This window comes from Aquila chrysaetos, chromosome 15, assembly GCF_900496995.4.
Source record: "Aquila chrysaetos chrysaetos chromosome 15, bAquChr1.4, whole genome shotgun sequence".
NCBI classification, from domain to species: domain Eukaryota; kingdom Metazoa; phylum Chordata; class Aves; order Accipitriformes; family Accipitridae; genus Aquila; species Aquila chrysaetos.
In genome coordinates, this window is record NC_044018.1 from 10,336,701 (window position 1) to 10,351,959 (window position 15,259).

Genomic DNA, 15,259 nt, shown 5'->3' on the forward strand with positions numbered 1-15,259 from the left:
TGGCATGGACCTGATTCTTCCTCTCCCCCACTAACCTCCGTCTCTGAACATCCCCCTGGGTATGTGTACACCACGCTTAATATATATTTACATTCACGCTGAGGCAGGGAGCCGGATTTTCCTCTCGGATAGGCGGATGTAAAGCCAGAGGAGCTCCATGGGTGTCAAGGAGCTTACACGAGACTTACGGGTACCACACTCGCTCCCCTGAGCTGCCACCGGCCACAGCCTGGGGATGCAGAGCAGACCTCAGTGGGGCGAGGATGGAGGGAGGCTGGGGGGGTTTAGCCCAGCAGATATATCACCGTTATTGATGTGCACGGTTTACTCCCTGCTGATGTACTATTTTCTTGGGGGGAGGAGGCTGTTGGACCCTCACTGAGGCTTTCCTGACCTTTGAGATCATTTGGATCTCAGTAGAGCTCATCGAGGTGACCCCCTCTCTGCCCTGGCTCGGCTCAGCCCTCCCTAGCAGAACACCCCTGCGATGGAGGACAACTGGCTTTATATAGGAAAAAAACATGTTTTCCAGCACGGATTTATCTCTCCCAAAAGCAAACTACCGTCGCTAATGATCACTGATGTTTACACGCCAACACCTTTACCGCCAGTAAAAAACAAACCATCAAAAGCAAAATCTGTGCAAATACACCTCTGGTCTAAGCCAACCCAGCCATGAAGCCGAAGTTCAGTACCTAAAGCCACCGAGGAGCAGCAGAAACGCTTGCCAGCATCCAAAACACGCCTTGGCATGGATGCAAGCCTTCTCTGATTTAAAGGCATAATTTATACTCAGCTCCCGAGTTACTAAAATCCTGTAGCCCTTTCAGCGTGGCTCAAAGCACCCCGCTTTACGTAGCAGTCTCCGAGGGCGGAGTTCAGCCGTTTGCATGGGAAATGTCCATTCCCGGCGGATCCGGGCTCCCTTAATGGAGCGGGGAAAGGCAGGCGCTCCGGGGCGGGACGGAGCTCGCTGGGAAATCGGTGCCAAAGGAAGGTAGGGTGGAGCTTAGCACTTTTTATAGAGACTATTTGCAATAAGAACCTAAGCGAAATGGCTCTTCCCCGGGGATCTTGGGAACTTTGCTTCTGTCCAGACACACTGAGGACGGCTGTGTGACTCGTGGGCCTGATGCCGGGTGCCCAGTGTGCCTTGAAAATGGGGTTTTGTGCAGGAAAGGGAGGGCACCCACCAGCCGGTACCTCCCACAGGACATCGGCAAGAGGGCCAGCGCTTCGGCCCACCAGGAGCCAGGGCATCCCCAGCTAACACCTCCCAGGGCCGTTCCCATCTCTGCTGAGAGCACGAGCTCTACTTCAGACCTGGCTCTCGCTTTAGCCTCCAGTTACGGGGACCTTCTTTCCTGTCCCCAACAGCAGACTCACAAATCTCTCCCCACTGCAAACAGGCCTGGACCAAACGATTTCAACCCCCCGTGGCCATATGTTCTCCACCCCCCACCTTCCCCCAAGGATCCCTCGTTTTTCCCCTGGCAAACCCGGGGCAGCGATTTGAAGGCAGCCAGAAAAACTCCTTTAACTCAAAGAAAAGAGCTTTCCCATCTCCCCTCCACCCCACTGCTGCAGCCGGAGGATGATGCTGGCCTGAACCCTCTGCCACAGCCACCGCTCCGTTCCCCCCCCCAGGATACCCCCTCCCCAAGACAATTTTGGCTAGACATTTTCCAAAACCTTTGGGAAAGAAGGTGTCAGCTCAGCTTGGGCAAACCAAGCGGATCAGGCAGAGCTTGGTGGCTGAGCGGGCACCCCCAGGGGCTCTGCCGGGCTGTGTGCCCCCCTCCCTGGGGGGGGGGGGGGAGCGGGCAAGGCATGGAGATGAGGGCAGCTCCGAGTGGGGAGCCCAGCCTCCCGCTGCAGCGCATCACCCTTGGCTGAGCCCCGGGAAACCTGGTGTGGGTGGTGGGCATCGCTCGTTCTTTGAGAGGGCCTGGGGGGGGGCAATCTACAGCCTCGCTGCCTGGGGGGGGGGGGCATGCCCCATCCCTCCCGGGCTCCTGGCGAGGGTGGCCCCGGGAAGGCAGGGGACACCTGCTCCAAGCTTGGTTTTTGGAAAGGCACACATCAAAATGTGTATGTATATATATATATTTTATATATATATATTTATATTTATATTTATATATATAAAATGGGGCTGGGCAGGGCAGGGCAGGGTGGGGAGGGGGAGAGCTGCAGAAATTGCTACCTGCAGCCGCACGTCTCCACGACCATGTCCTCGTACTGTTTGTAAACCACATTGTTCCCGGAGTCTATGTAGAGGATGCTGATGGGGCTGAGCTTGGAGGGCACGCAGCAGCTGGGGGGGGTGGACTCCGGGTCCATGGAGTTCATCAGGGTCTGGATGATGGCATGGTTGGTGGGCTCCAGGTGCGAGCGCAGGGGAAAGTCGCAGACCCCCTCGCAGTGATACGCCTCGTAATCCAGGGGGGCGATTATCCAGTCGTCCCAGCCCAGCTCCTTGAAGTTCACGTGCAGGGGCTTCCTGCTGCAGCGGGTCTTCGCCTTCTTCCCGTGGCCTCTGCCCCCAGACCGGGCGGCGATGGTGGTCCGTCTCTTCCTCCGCTTGGAGTACGCCTCCCGGCCGGGATCGGGAGGCTCCAGGAAGGGGGGGCTGCCCAGGGCCTTGATCTTATCCCGGATCTCCTTGAAGAGGTTCTCCTTCCTCTGGGTGCGGGAGAAGGCCACGAGCAGGGCTCGCTCGTGGGGCTGCGGCCGCGGCTTGCTGAACCCCAGCTGCCGGGGGGGCAGGAGCCGTCCTGACTGATCCGAGACGATCCTCAGCAGGAAGCACAGCAGCTTGCCCGAGAGAGACCTCTCCCTCCGATCCCGCAGGGCTTCCCAGACATCAAACACCTCCCATCTGGAGGAGCCCGCGTCCAAAATGTCTGCAGCCCTGGAGTCCAGCAGCCGGGGTTCTTCGCCGTCCCGGCTTGGGCAGGTGAAGAGGAGGAGGTGGTGGAAGGTGCCCTCGGGGGACAGGGCCAAGCTCCGGTTTTCGGGGAGGGCACGCAGGACCCGCAGCTCTGCACCCGTCACCTCCTCTGCCTCGGGCAGGCTGGAGATGTCGAAGAGGTAGCGCTGCTCGGGGGCAGACGGAGAGGCATCTGGAAGAGATAAAACAAAAAATAAAAAAAAAAAGGGAAAAAAAAATATAAAACCCCAGCAAACTGAAGCCAAGCTCTTGTTACAGAGGTGCAAGGGACACAGAGCTAGCGGGGGAGACCATCGCCTTGCAGCAAGGCTCTCTGAGCATCCCAGCAGGGACACAGCCCGTGTGCCCTCCATCCAGGAGCGTCACCCTGGCTGGAGGCACCGAAAAAAAATGGGGAGGAGAAGGCAGAAAGGGAGGGAGGAATCAATTCAAACAAATGGCTTCTCATCAGCGCTCTTCCTCGGGACCCGAGGTGGCTTCTCTGCCTTCTCCCGGGTGTTTCAGTGCCTCCAGCTGCATCACTATCCTGTTTTGGCACAGAAACCCCATCTGAACCTGCACAGCACAGTCCCATCCCCGATCAGCAGGTTGTCACTGATTTCTTCTGCCCTAAGTGTCACACACTCCCCCAGCCCCAGCCATACCAAGTGAAATGCTGTGAAAAATCTCATTTTCCCTCACAGGCAGGCACAGGCACACACGTCAGGGACACAGACTCTGTGCCTCGGGGTGTCTGATAGAGGCACTCCCAGAAGCTGAAAGTGAGCCCAGCTTGAATTTGTCACTATTTTTGGTGGATCCAAAGCCCAAACACAGACTGATTAAATATACTCGATGTGAATTAAAGGAAAAAAAAAAAACAACAAACAACCCAAAGGAGGTGAGCTTGGGGAACAAGAGATGAATGAGTCCTGGGAGGGCTGGGTTTTCTTTTTCCCCTCTCTAACAAGAAACCTGAGCTGAGCATGCTGCAAACTTTGGTGCTGTGCCCAAGCCCCCCGACCCGCTGCCGGCAGAGCCCTGTGCCGCCGGGCTGCAGCCTGCACTGCCCTCCGGGGGGGAAAGATGTTTCTCCCTGTCATTTGCTATTACTGTTATTGTTGTTATTGTTATTGTTATTATTGTTATTATTGTTGTTGCTGTTGTTGCTGTTATCGTTATTACTACTACTATTATTATTTTTATTTTAAAAGCAGATCTAAAATTCCAGCAAAGAGCAGCTAAGGAGATCCCTTTGAAGAGTTCATCTGGTTTCGTTTTGCGCTGAAACTTCCCAGGACCTGTGCGCAGTTTTCCCCCGGCTCTCCCCAGCCGGGCACTGCCCACCCTCCCACCGGAGCATCCTCCCCCCCGTCCCACCTCGCTTCCTCGCCGTTTCCCCACCAGCTTTCAGCAAAAACCTCCCTGCAAAGGCTGCCGGCAGGATACGGCCCCTGCTGGGTTTGGGGATGGGGCTTGCGTATGGGTTTGGGGATGGGGGGGGGGGGTTCTGGGGGGGTCCGCACCACCAGCCGCCGCTCTCCCACCCCCGGGGCAGCCAGCGACAGGTACCGGGAGAGGCTGGGGCTGCTTTTCAGTTTGTCTTTTCATTTTATTCGATCGGGATTTTATTTCTTTTTTCCCCAGCCGAGCAAGCTTCGCCGGCAGGGCGCAATGTGTATATATATATATACATATATATGTTAAAAAAAAATTAAGTACGCATATGTGTTTATTTGATTATTATCATTAGATACGCGGGTCTGAAGGGGGCAAAAGGGAGGGGGGGGAGAGGGAGAAGGGGACCAAGCTGCCGAGCTCAGCCGGCTCCGGAGCTCTGCGGCAGCCTCCCACGGGGCACCGCGACGGGCCGGGACGGGGAGGGAGCGCGGCCGCGCTCCCTCCCCGTCCCGGCCCGTCGCGGTGCCCCGGGGAGTTTTTCGGGCTGCAAAGGCTCTGGCAGGGCTTCTCCCTCCCGATCCCGGGGATGCTGCGCGGAGAAGCTGCCCCTAAACTGCACCGTACACCCTGCCCCCCCCCCCCGGGTGCCGGGCAGCGCATCAGGTGGCGGGAGGTGCCCGCAGCCCTGCCCGCCCTGTCCCGGCTCGGCTGCACCTCGCCCCCCCTCCCCAAGAGCATCCCCAGCCCCGAGCGTCATCCTTGACCCCGGCTGCATATGTGCAACCCCATCGCCATCCCCGAGCCCAGGCTCAAGCACAGCCCCGTGCTTATATCTCCATCGGCAACCCTTTTCCCCAACTCCCGGCACGAGCCCTTTTTGCCATCCCCACGGCGACCCCAACCTCACGCCCACGCACGGCCCCGTTCCCACCCCTGTCCCCAGCCCCGTTCCCGTGCTCAAACTCACGCACGGCTCCATTCCCGTCGAAGGACTGACGCGCAGCCCCTACCCCGGGAAGCTCCATCTGCATCCCCGCACGCTCGCTACCCCGTCCCACGCAACCACCCCGCGCTCGAACCCACGCACAACCCCGTTCCCCAGCCAACGCACGGGCCCCATCCCGGGCACGACCCCGCGCCCAGACCAACGCGCAAAGCTCCAATCTCCGTGTGCAACCACGGCCCCAAACCCGGGCTCGAAGGAACGCGCAACCCCGTCTCCCCAAACCCACGCGCAAGCCCGATCCCCGCACCCACGCACAAGCCGCAGCCCCATCCCCATACCCGCGCACAGCGCCGTCTCCATCCCCAGGCTCCTTCCCAAGCCCCCTCCTCATCCCCAAGCCCCTTCCCAAGCCCCATCCCCATCCCCAAGCCCCTTCCCAAGCCCCATCCCCATCCCCAAGCCCCTTCCCCATCCCCAAGCCCCTTCCCAAGCCCCTTCCCAAGCCCCGTCTCCATCCCCAAGCCCCATCCTCAAGCCCAAGCCCGTCCGCACCCCTCCCGCCCGACGGCGGGGGCCCGGCGGGGCAGCCCGTCCCAGCTCCCCTCCCTGCCTTGCGCCGCGCCGCGCCGCGCTGCGCGGGGGGACGCGCGTCCCGCACTCACCGCTGCGCGCCCCGCTCGGCGAAGCCCGTCACCGTGTCGGCGCGGCGGGCGGGGGCGCGGCGGGCGGCCAGGCGCTGGTAGAGGGCCACCATGTAGTGGTGCGGCACCACGGTGCCGTTGCGGAGAGCCCCGTCCCTCCGCGGCGGGGAGGAGAAGGGGGAGGCGGCGGCGGCGGCGGAGGAGGAGGAGGAGGAGGAGGCGGAGGAAGGCGCGGCTGCCGAGGGTCGCCGGGGAGCGGCCGCCGACGGGCCGCGCACGGCGGCGGCCTCCAGCCCGCGGCGGAGGCGGCAGGCGCCCAGCAGGCAGAGGCAGAGGGCGGCGGTTGCGGCGCGGAGGCGCATGGCGGCGGCCCGGTGCTCGGCGCTGTGCTGCTGCCGCCGCCGCTCCCCGCCCGCTTTTGAACATCGTCTTCGCCCGCCGCCGCCGCCGCCGCCGCCGCCGCCGCCGCCGCCCGCCGCCCGCCGCCGAAGCGCCCCCTGCCGGCCGCCCGCCGCGCCGGCCCCCGCCCCGCCTCCGCCTGCAGGTGAGACACCCCCCCCCCCCCACCGCCGGCCCCGCCTTTTGGGGGCCACATTTCGGAGAGGGGACCCCCCCGCCCCGTACTGGAGGGGCAGCCCTCACCCTCTACGGGGGGCGGGGGGGACGCCGGCCCCGCGCTGGGGACGGGGCAGCCCCGGCTCTCTTTCGGGCGGAGGAGCCGCCCCCCCCCCCCCATTTTGGAGGGGAACCCCCCGCTCCGTCCCGGAGGGGGGACACCCCACCGCCATTTAGGAGGGGGCCCCCCCCCCCCCCGCGCCGCGGTGTTGGAGGCCCCCGCCGTGCCGGGCGGCGGGGCCGGGCCGGGGGAGCGCGGGGGGAGCCGGTGCGCGGGGCGGGCCCGGGCTCCGCGCCGCTCCGCGCCGCTCCGCGCCTCCGTCAGCCCCGGTAATGCCGCCTCGGGAGACCGATACCGGAGCAAAACAAAGCCCCGGCCGGGCTGCGGGCTAATGTTTTCCCTTGCACGGAGGGTTTCCTTGGTAAAATTCAGATGTTTCCTTGGGTCTCGATTAAAATAACAAAGTGGGGTATTTACTAGGATGTTATTTCAAGTCTCTTAAGTCCCTGGTTATGTCTGTTGCGATTTCTCCGCAAATACAAAAACAAGCGCTGCGATGATTTATTTGAAGGAATGTAGGTGTTTCGCCAAAACAAACACGGCTTTTTTTCCCCTCTCCCCCACCAGCCCCCCCCAACAATCGCTTCTCACGAGCATTTGTCACTGCAGCCTCTCAGATTTCTTTCTGCTGTAATTTCACAGGTGCTTTGTCACACTATCGCGAGCGGGTTTCTCATGCCAAGCTGCGGATTCGCTCGGTACGTACGTTCGCACAGCGCGAAGCGACGGAGGCAGCTCCCGTGACGATATCCCACGAAAAACCCCCGTCCCACGCGGTGCAGGACGGCCTGGCCCGAAGCCTCGCGCGGCACCTTGCGTGGCATCCGCGCGGTTCGTGTGGGGCTTGCGCAGCCTTTGCGTGGCGTTTGCACGGTGTTCGCACGGCTTGCACGGCGTTTGCACGGCGTTCGCATGGCGTTCGCACGCTTTGTGCGGCCCCTTGCACGGTTTCACCACCCGCCCAGCAGTTGGTCACCACCGGGAGCCCTAACCCAGCTGGGGCAGGAGGCAGAGGAAGGGCCGGCAGAGGAAGGCTTCATTAACTGTTTTTCTTCTGTCAGCCCCTTATTAAATCCAGCCTGATGCTGTTCAGACACTAAAGGCGACTTTAAAAAAGCATCCGACAAGACCTTCCACCCCCTGATGCCTCCGTCCCCCCTGGGCAGGGTGCTGGGACCCCGGTTGGGTGCCCTCGCAGCACCGGAGCAGGCGGCAGCGGAGCTGAGTGCTCAGGGCAGCCCTTCCCGGAGATGGGAAGGCTGAAGAACACTGTCCTGCCCTGCCCTGCACCTCTCAATCCCACCTCCACCGGCAGCCCCAGACCCACAGACTGGGCTCCTGATGCCCCCGCCGCAGGGTACAGCAGCACTCCCTTCCCACTGCTGCCCAGGGAAGGGACCGAAAGGGTCAGCAGAAGCATGGAAGGATGATGGGACGAGAAGGACTGCCGAGCTTTAGAAAATGGGCAGACAAGTCTATCCGTAAAACTCTGGGCTTCTTGCAATGGTTTCTGGAGCCTCCTGCCTGGAATCCTTTCACGCAGCCGGTTTCATGGGAAACAGTGAAAGGTACAAAAACGGTGAGTGCGGGCTGTGCCCTGGGCCACCCGAGACTGTACCTCCTCCCGCGTATCGGGGTGTGTGTACCTGCTGCATGCGAGGAACCCCAGGCTTCGCTGAATTCCCAGGGACTGGACTGTCGCTGCTTTTTTTTCTGTGTATCTTTTAAAAATTAAAATTACATTGGTGCAACAGACAGCCAGGCTGTGCCCTCTGGTTTTTCTTTCCCCCCAACTTCTTCAGCCCCAGACCAGTCCTGTTCTCAGCCCCCAATGTGGGCAGCAGGGCCAAATCCCAGCTTGGTGCAAGCTGGCAGAGCTGAGCAACAGGTTCCTCCGTGGCGGTTCGCACCACACCATCCTCATCCCCGTGCGCAGCCGTCCCCGTGGCGGAGCCGTGTGCTGCTGGGTGATGAGAGCCAAATCCCTGTCCTCACCGTCTGTATGGAGACCCAAACACAGGCACGCACATACCCACACAACCCCAAGCGACATATACACACACGTCTGCACGCACCAGGCACACATGCCCGCACCAGCTGGCTCGCGTGCGCACACACACACACGCGGGTACACAGACCCAAGAAGCAAATCCTGCCCGGCTGTGCCGGAGGAGAGACGTGAAATCCCGCAGCCCATCCTCTCAACCGCACAGCGTTTATCGAGGTGCACCGAGTTTCCCATCTGTTCTCCATTGCAGCTTCATCTAAACCCTTTTGGGCTTTCTTGAATTTCCATCAGCCCAGCCCAGCCCAGCTGCAGGACCTTCCCAAGCCGCCCCAGCCCTGCGCAGCGGCACAGCAGCTCCTGCCCTCAGCCTTTCCCTGCTCCGAGGACAGGCTCCCTTCTCTCCCAGTGCAAACCTTTTGCGCATAATTTCACGCTGGCAAAGAGCCACCTTCTACCAGCCCCCTTCCAAAACCAAATTAGCACGCTGCTGCAGCAGCAGAAATTGGAGAGGAAAGGCTGCAGTTTTATTTTACAACTCAATTAGCAAGTTTATACAGAAAAAACACCCATATAACCAAGGGAGATTTTCTGTCTGTTCGGCTTCACCAGCAAATAGACTTGTTCCTCTTGAGGGCACTCCCCGTCGCTGCGGGTACAGCGATGTACCCCTGCCCACGGTGGCCCGCAACCAACGGAGCGACACTGGCTCTGGCCCTGCTCACTTGCTCCATCTCTCTTTGCTCTTACACTTACAAATCCTCTGGGTACCTCCAGCACGGACTGAAAAACACAGTTCTGAGACTCTCCCGTCACCCTGTTCACTAAGTATTAAACCAGAAGTCTGCCAGAACCTAAGATGAAGATAAAGGGCCACATTTGCCTCTAATTTTTCCCTAAGAACCTGTCCCAAATAACATGAAGCCAATGGCTGTATGCCCAGGAGGGGTCCTGACTCCCGTACCTTAACAGCTCGCACCGTGTCCCACCACGGCCTCTCCCTTCGTTCACCAATAGGCCCTTCTGAGCGGGTTTTTGGAAGGAAGGGGGCAGTCAGCTCACTAAGCCTGTTTTTTTACTGGCAACATTTTTGGGACGCTGATTCCTCCAGGATCAGGAAGGAATCTTTCCTGCCTGGCTGACACTTGGGCTTGTCCCCTCCGTTGCAGTCTCCCTCCCTCCGCTCCCTCTCTTGGTCGCCAGCACTGCCCTGCTTGCCCTCCTGCGTTGTCCGTGGCGGTTGGGGACCTTCGCGTGTGGAGCGTGGATTCATGTTCGTGCGTGAGGTTGAGTCCTGGGCAGGGTGGACTCTCCTACCACAGCTGCATCCTCTTTGCAAAACTGTGGGCAAGGTCCCAGCCTGGGACTCTTGCCTGCCAGAGAGGGGCTGCCCTACAGATGCTCTTCAGCAAAGGAAAGAAGGGGTTATTTGATCTAACCAGAACCCCACCAGCTGTGGAAGACCACTTCTCAAAGGAGGAAACTGAGGCAGAAAGGAAATCCTCGAGCAATAACCGTGTACCTGGTGTCATAGCCATGTTCCCACAACCCTGTACCCCCACAGATGTTCACCTTTCCTGTCATCAGCACTTTTTGATGGTATAAAAATAAACTGCAGTGACAAACCCCCTCCATGCTTCAAAACTGGAGATGTTTGTGGCTCTTTCCATTAGCTAAGCCAGTGGGCCTCCACCAAATTCGCAAGTCTTGAGCAAGTTCAGAGCGGTCAGAGTATTGATGCTAGTGGTTATTCAGAAGAATATGTTTTCATGTAGTGACCACACAAGAAGCCTCTTGTGGCTTCACTTAACAAATGCCTTCTAGAGAGATGGCTACAAGTGACGGCAAGGCCAGCTGAGCAAGTAACCAAGCAACAGCATCATTTTCTTTCCAAATCTTCCAGTAACTCCTTCCAAAACTTACTTAAACTGAAGCCAAGCTGAATTCTTCCTGATTGTCTGCACGGGGATAGCCAAGGAAGATAAGACAAATCAAGGTAAAAAGTCCATGCATGAAACATCAGATGGATTCAAAGAACCCATAGGGCTGCTTTCCTTCAGGCCCAGAGACCTTACGTCACCGCAATCTGGATGTCTAAAGCTATGCTTGTCTCGTATCACTTTCTGTTTGAACACTGTACTCTAGCTAGGGGACAGGAGACTTACGGAAATGCTTTGCTAAGAGTTCAATCCTTCTGGAAACATAAAAGCTTCTTGGATTAGACTTTCCATTCCCCTCGGGGAAAATTGTCCTATTCAGCATCTGGTCAACAGGGTCTGGCATAAGCCTCCTGAAGATAGCAAGTCAAAATGCTGTTGAGCGCTCAGTCAATTTAAAAAAAAAAGACCATTTGCCTTTTGAAAAGTGCAGAATCAGCAGGTAATTTGTCAGTGCATCAAGCCACAGATGCCGAATCGGGGCGATGACTCTTCCCAAGTGTCTTTACGGTGGTAGTCTAGGCTAGTGTCTGGTCGGAAGTGGTGGGATACAGCTTGATGCAGTTTAGCTTCTTTCTCAGTCTAACTAATCACCTTCTTCCCATTAACAGTTACTGGACGGAGAGCCATACCTCCAGAAAGTGATTCCTACAGCATTAACCAAAGAGCCCAGCTGAGACAGCTGTTACAGAGATTTTGGTCTGCCCATGCAGAAAGACCTCAGCTGCCTCCCCAGCCCTGGCTGTCCATGTGAGATGTCACCAGGGGAAGTGCTCTCTCACAGCTCTCCCCAAGCTCTGCTCCGTGCTTCCTTATTTTTACATATTTCACCCTTTGACCTCTATTCAGCCCCTTTTTCTTTCATCTGTCTCCCAGATTATAGCATTTCTCCCCAACTTCTCGTCCTCCAGTTCCCAGCGCCTTTGTGAAGAAGGCTCCTCAGCCCCAAGGATATCAGCCAGCCCTGAAGGGGAGACCTGGCTGGGAGAGCGTCTGCCAGCACGCACCCAAGGGAGCATAAGAAAGGGAACATTGCACACAGTACTTCACCCCGATCTTTCCAGTTCCCAGCTATTCCCAGTAGACCCCTTCTCTGCCCTCTCCAGCCAGCACTGCTCATGGCTCTTGTGTCATTCTTATTTCTCTGTACCAAAACCAAGTCCTTTGCTCTCTATCCCAATGCAAAGTCTGACCAAGAACCCCAGTTCTGGCTCACTTCTAACTTTCTGGACGCAGGTGTTCACTGCTATGAACATGGACGGAAGGTGGGGGTTATTTTTTCCCCTTTAGGTTATCTTCCCATCCTTTGGGATTGTTTATTCCTTGTCAGACAGCTACTTTTGCTCTGTCATTCACTTCAATGCTCTTAATCCCATGCTTTTATTTTCTGCTGTAGACCAGCCAAATGGAGCTAAATTCTTAAGTCCTTAAGGTCAGCCCAAGTTCTCCAGAGTGACAGGGGTCTGGCAAAGAAGGTCCCGTCCCCAAGAACTGATTCCCTCCCTTTTGGGAACATCACCTTGAGCAGGAATCAACAGGTAGATCCATCCTACCTAAGTGCAGCTAACAACACGAGGTACCTAGCTGGAGGTATCGGCTTTGTTTTCCTTGACAGTTACTCCGGGAACACCACCGAGCCGTAGGGTCAGCTGAGCCGTGCAGAGGGCCAGAGCAGACCTGCCACCCCCTCTGCTCCAGCCCCGTCCTCCTCCCTTCACTCCTCTGTGCCTGCTGCTGTCCTGGGCTTCGAGGAGGAGGAGGAGGTTTCGAGGAAAGTGGGTCCAAAGTCCTGTTTGATTGCAGCTTTGCATGGCCCGGATCACTTTTCTCAAAGACTATGTCTCGCTGACCTTCTTGCCAGGGCAGTATGTACTTCCATGACGGAGGGGATGCGGGTGATTTGGGGTGGGCACCTGGCAGTTAGGAGAGATGCCTCTCACCTAAAAGGCCCCACAGAGACCAGCATAGACCATGGGGCAAACTGAACAGCTCATAAACTACTTTCTGCCACCACCGTATCTTCTGGCCTCTCGTCCAGCTTGTGTTTTAACCCCACAATTTCTGCTTTCCTTTCCCATCTTTCCTTTTCCAACTATTTTTGTAGACATTTCATGCCCTGGACCTCTTTCTCCTTCAGCTATTGAGTAGCATGAGAAGCTCAGAGGAGAAGAAACCGTCCCACAGGACCATCCGGACCCCCCCTCAGCAGAGGGGCTGGGTGGCTGCGGTGGGACCGAGCATCAGCAGAAAGCTGAGTCCCGGGGAGTGCCCGGGCTTGCAGGGACGGATCACTCCCTGGGCAGGAGCACCATCTCCCGGTGAAGGAATTTATAGCAGCAAGCCTCCGTGCAAGGTGTTTTCCGATGCACAGATGAAATGTGAAAAGCACTAGCTGTCTGGAAGACACTCACTCCGGTTTCTCTCCCCTTAGGCTGTGAAACATATGTAAAGCAGCCCGGTACAAGTATGCGCCGTATATAAGAGAGGGAGATGGGAATTTGGCTGTGGACAGGAATACATTATGTGTATTGTGCTGTCAGGGGGACTTCTGAGTGTGTAAGAGCTGCAGGATCAGCTGCTACAGAGCTTTTGGTGAAGCTCCATCTTATTTTGCATTGCTCCAACTCTGTCTCAAAGAGCCCTGAAGTTAATAAAATGAGGAAATCACATCTCACTTAAGGGTTCTTTGCATAGTTTTACTATATAGGTCAAAACAAGATTTTGCCCACATATCTTTGCCTAGATAGATGTATTAAAAGGAGGTATGTGCAATGTATTAAATTCTGCAGTCCCTATGCATTTATTTAGTGCTCCCACCAAAGTTAAAGGCAGGCCTCTGGGCAGCGACAGCTGCGTGGACAAAGCCACAGATACATGTTACCGGATGGGATGTCAAATGCCCTGTTAGCAATCATCTTGCTTTCCTAATACGTTACAGTGGCACATGTTCACAACTGCCATTCTACAGCTCTTTGCAACTCTTTGCAAGTTGGTGTGAGCTGTGCTGACATCAGTATCCAGGTAACCGATGTTTCTGCCTTTAATATTTGATGCAGGCAACATGCTGGCTTTGCCTTGCCCGCCTGCCTGTTCCTACCCACCCAAACACTCGTGTGCAGGTTCAGGCACCTGAGACCACCTCAGATACTTAAATGTGAGCATCTGGTGCCACCTGAGACATCTGGGCCTCCAGTTGCTACCTCAGAACAGAGGGGGGCTGTCCTAACACCTTCTGCTCACCTACCAGCACCATGTGGATGTCTTGGGTGCCCTGCAGCCTGCAGAGTGACCCCAGGTGCCTATTTTAGCACCTGCACAAAGCAGATTTCCTTATGAGAAGATCATTAGAATTTAGTAGAAAAAAATATACAAGATGGGACTTTCTGATATTGAAGAAATTCTTGAAGAGCAGCGCATCATTGTGCGTGGGTGACTTCAGCAGTGTATGGGGAGCTCTGGCTATTTCTGTGGTTCACGCATTGATCCCACCAGGTTAGTAAGTCAAAATATGCCATTTTGGGCTCCTCACTCTGTGTCCAGAAGAAAAGTGCAGCTGAAAATTATTTATGTGATTGACTCTTTTATGAAATGAAATGATTGTCCGGCAGGCAGCTGCCGGTTTGCTAACAAGCACTTGGCACTTGGAACAAGGAGGTGTTATATTCTTTCTGCAGGGCCTCACCCTGCAGCAGGGATTAAGTCTGGGCTGACAGTTTTAATAAGAGCCAAAGGCACAAGGACAGTTAAAGGTCTTCCTGGGCCTTGATGATTTAGTGATGTGGAAACTGCAGGTGAACTCAGCTCTGAATCTTCTCAGTAGTTTTTCCTCTATACAGTGATAGCTTGTGGATACAGTATGTATAAGACAGGTTATGAATGTAAAGACTTGTTCCATGAGCTCTCCAGGTGGACATAATTGTGCAAGTAGAGCTAGTCACTTAGGCTATATCTATACAGGTAAATTAAATGTTTGCAGGACCACTCTTTGGCAGCAAGGTCAATTGCGGTGGAGAGTTTTTCCCTCTTTGCAGTAATGAGTTCCTGCCTGCTCTTGCAGGCAGCTTGGGCAAAGGATTAAGGAAATACTGTAGGTGAATTTCCAACCTTGCACAGGGTTGGTATGGGCATTTCTGATGGAGTCTTGGGAAGGAAAAGCAGCTTCCATGCAGTCAGCTTTCCATGATTCCTGGGTGTCCTTTTGTACTCCCCAGTTCAGCACAGCCCAGACCAATTCCCCTGATTGTGTAACGCTTGGGTAGCATTTATCATTCTGGTTTTGTAATTGTAGCTTTGAACACCTGAGCGACTGATTTCAGCAGAGGCTCCAGTCATATGAAGAAGGAATGGATACAGCTGGTTGTAGGACCAGCTAGAACAATGTGGTCTCTCAAGGAGACTTCATTTCCATTCTCCTCAGATTGTTTCTCTCACCAGATGGCAGTTGCTTCTCCTTGCATTACGGAAAGCTGAAAACTTGACTCATGAGAGAAACATCCAAAGCATGCGCTACGCCATTGTACCATAAATGGCTACATCTGTCTCTAGAGCTGTTATTTTCCTCTGTCTTTCTGAAGGACAATCATCCATTTCTATAAAATCTCCAACACCCACCTAGTATCATTTTAGTAGTTACTGTTTTGGAGGAGTGTGATAAGGAAGGGTTTAGGGTGAATTCATTTCACTTGATCTACAATGTAAATGTAAGATTTGCTAGACATGCA

General features: G+C 56.0%; 1 protein-coding gene across 1 annotated transcript; it reads right to left on the reverse strand.

The window, feature by feature from the left end:
• Positions 1-2,183: 2,183 nt before the first annotated feature.
• Positions 2,184-6,282, reverse strand: GDF7 (growth differentiation factor 7). The gene is made up of 3 exons (XM_030037615.1): positions 5,952-6,282; positions 5,397-5,405; positions 2,184-3,125 (listed from the first exon to the last, which is right to left on the reverse strand). The coding sequence occupies exons 1-3, from the start codon at positions 6,280-6,282 to the stop codon at positions 2,203-2,205; spliced, it is 1,263 nt and encodes a 420-aa protein (XP_029893475.1). The 3' UTR covers positions 2,184-2,202.
• Positions 6,283-15,259: the final 8,977 nt, after the last annotated feature.

What these genes read in the sequence shown, in the direction of transcription:
- GDF7 (XM_030037615.1), bottom strand. Translation starts at nt 6,282, where the DNA reads ATGCGCCTCCGCGCCGCAACCGCCGCCCTCTGCCTCTGCCTGCTGGGC.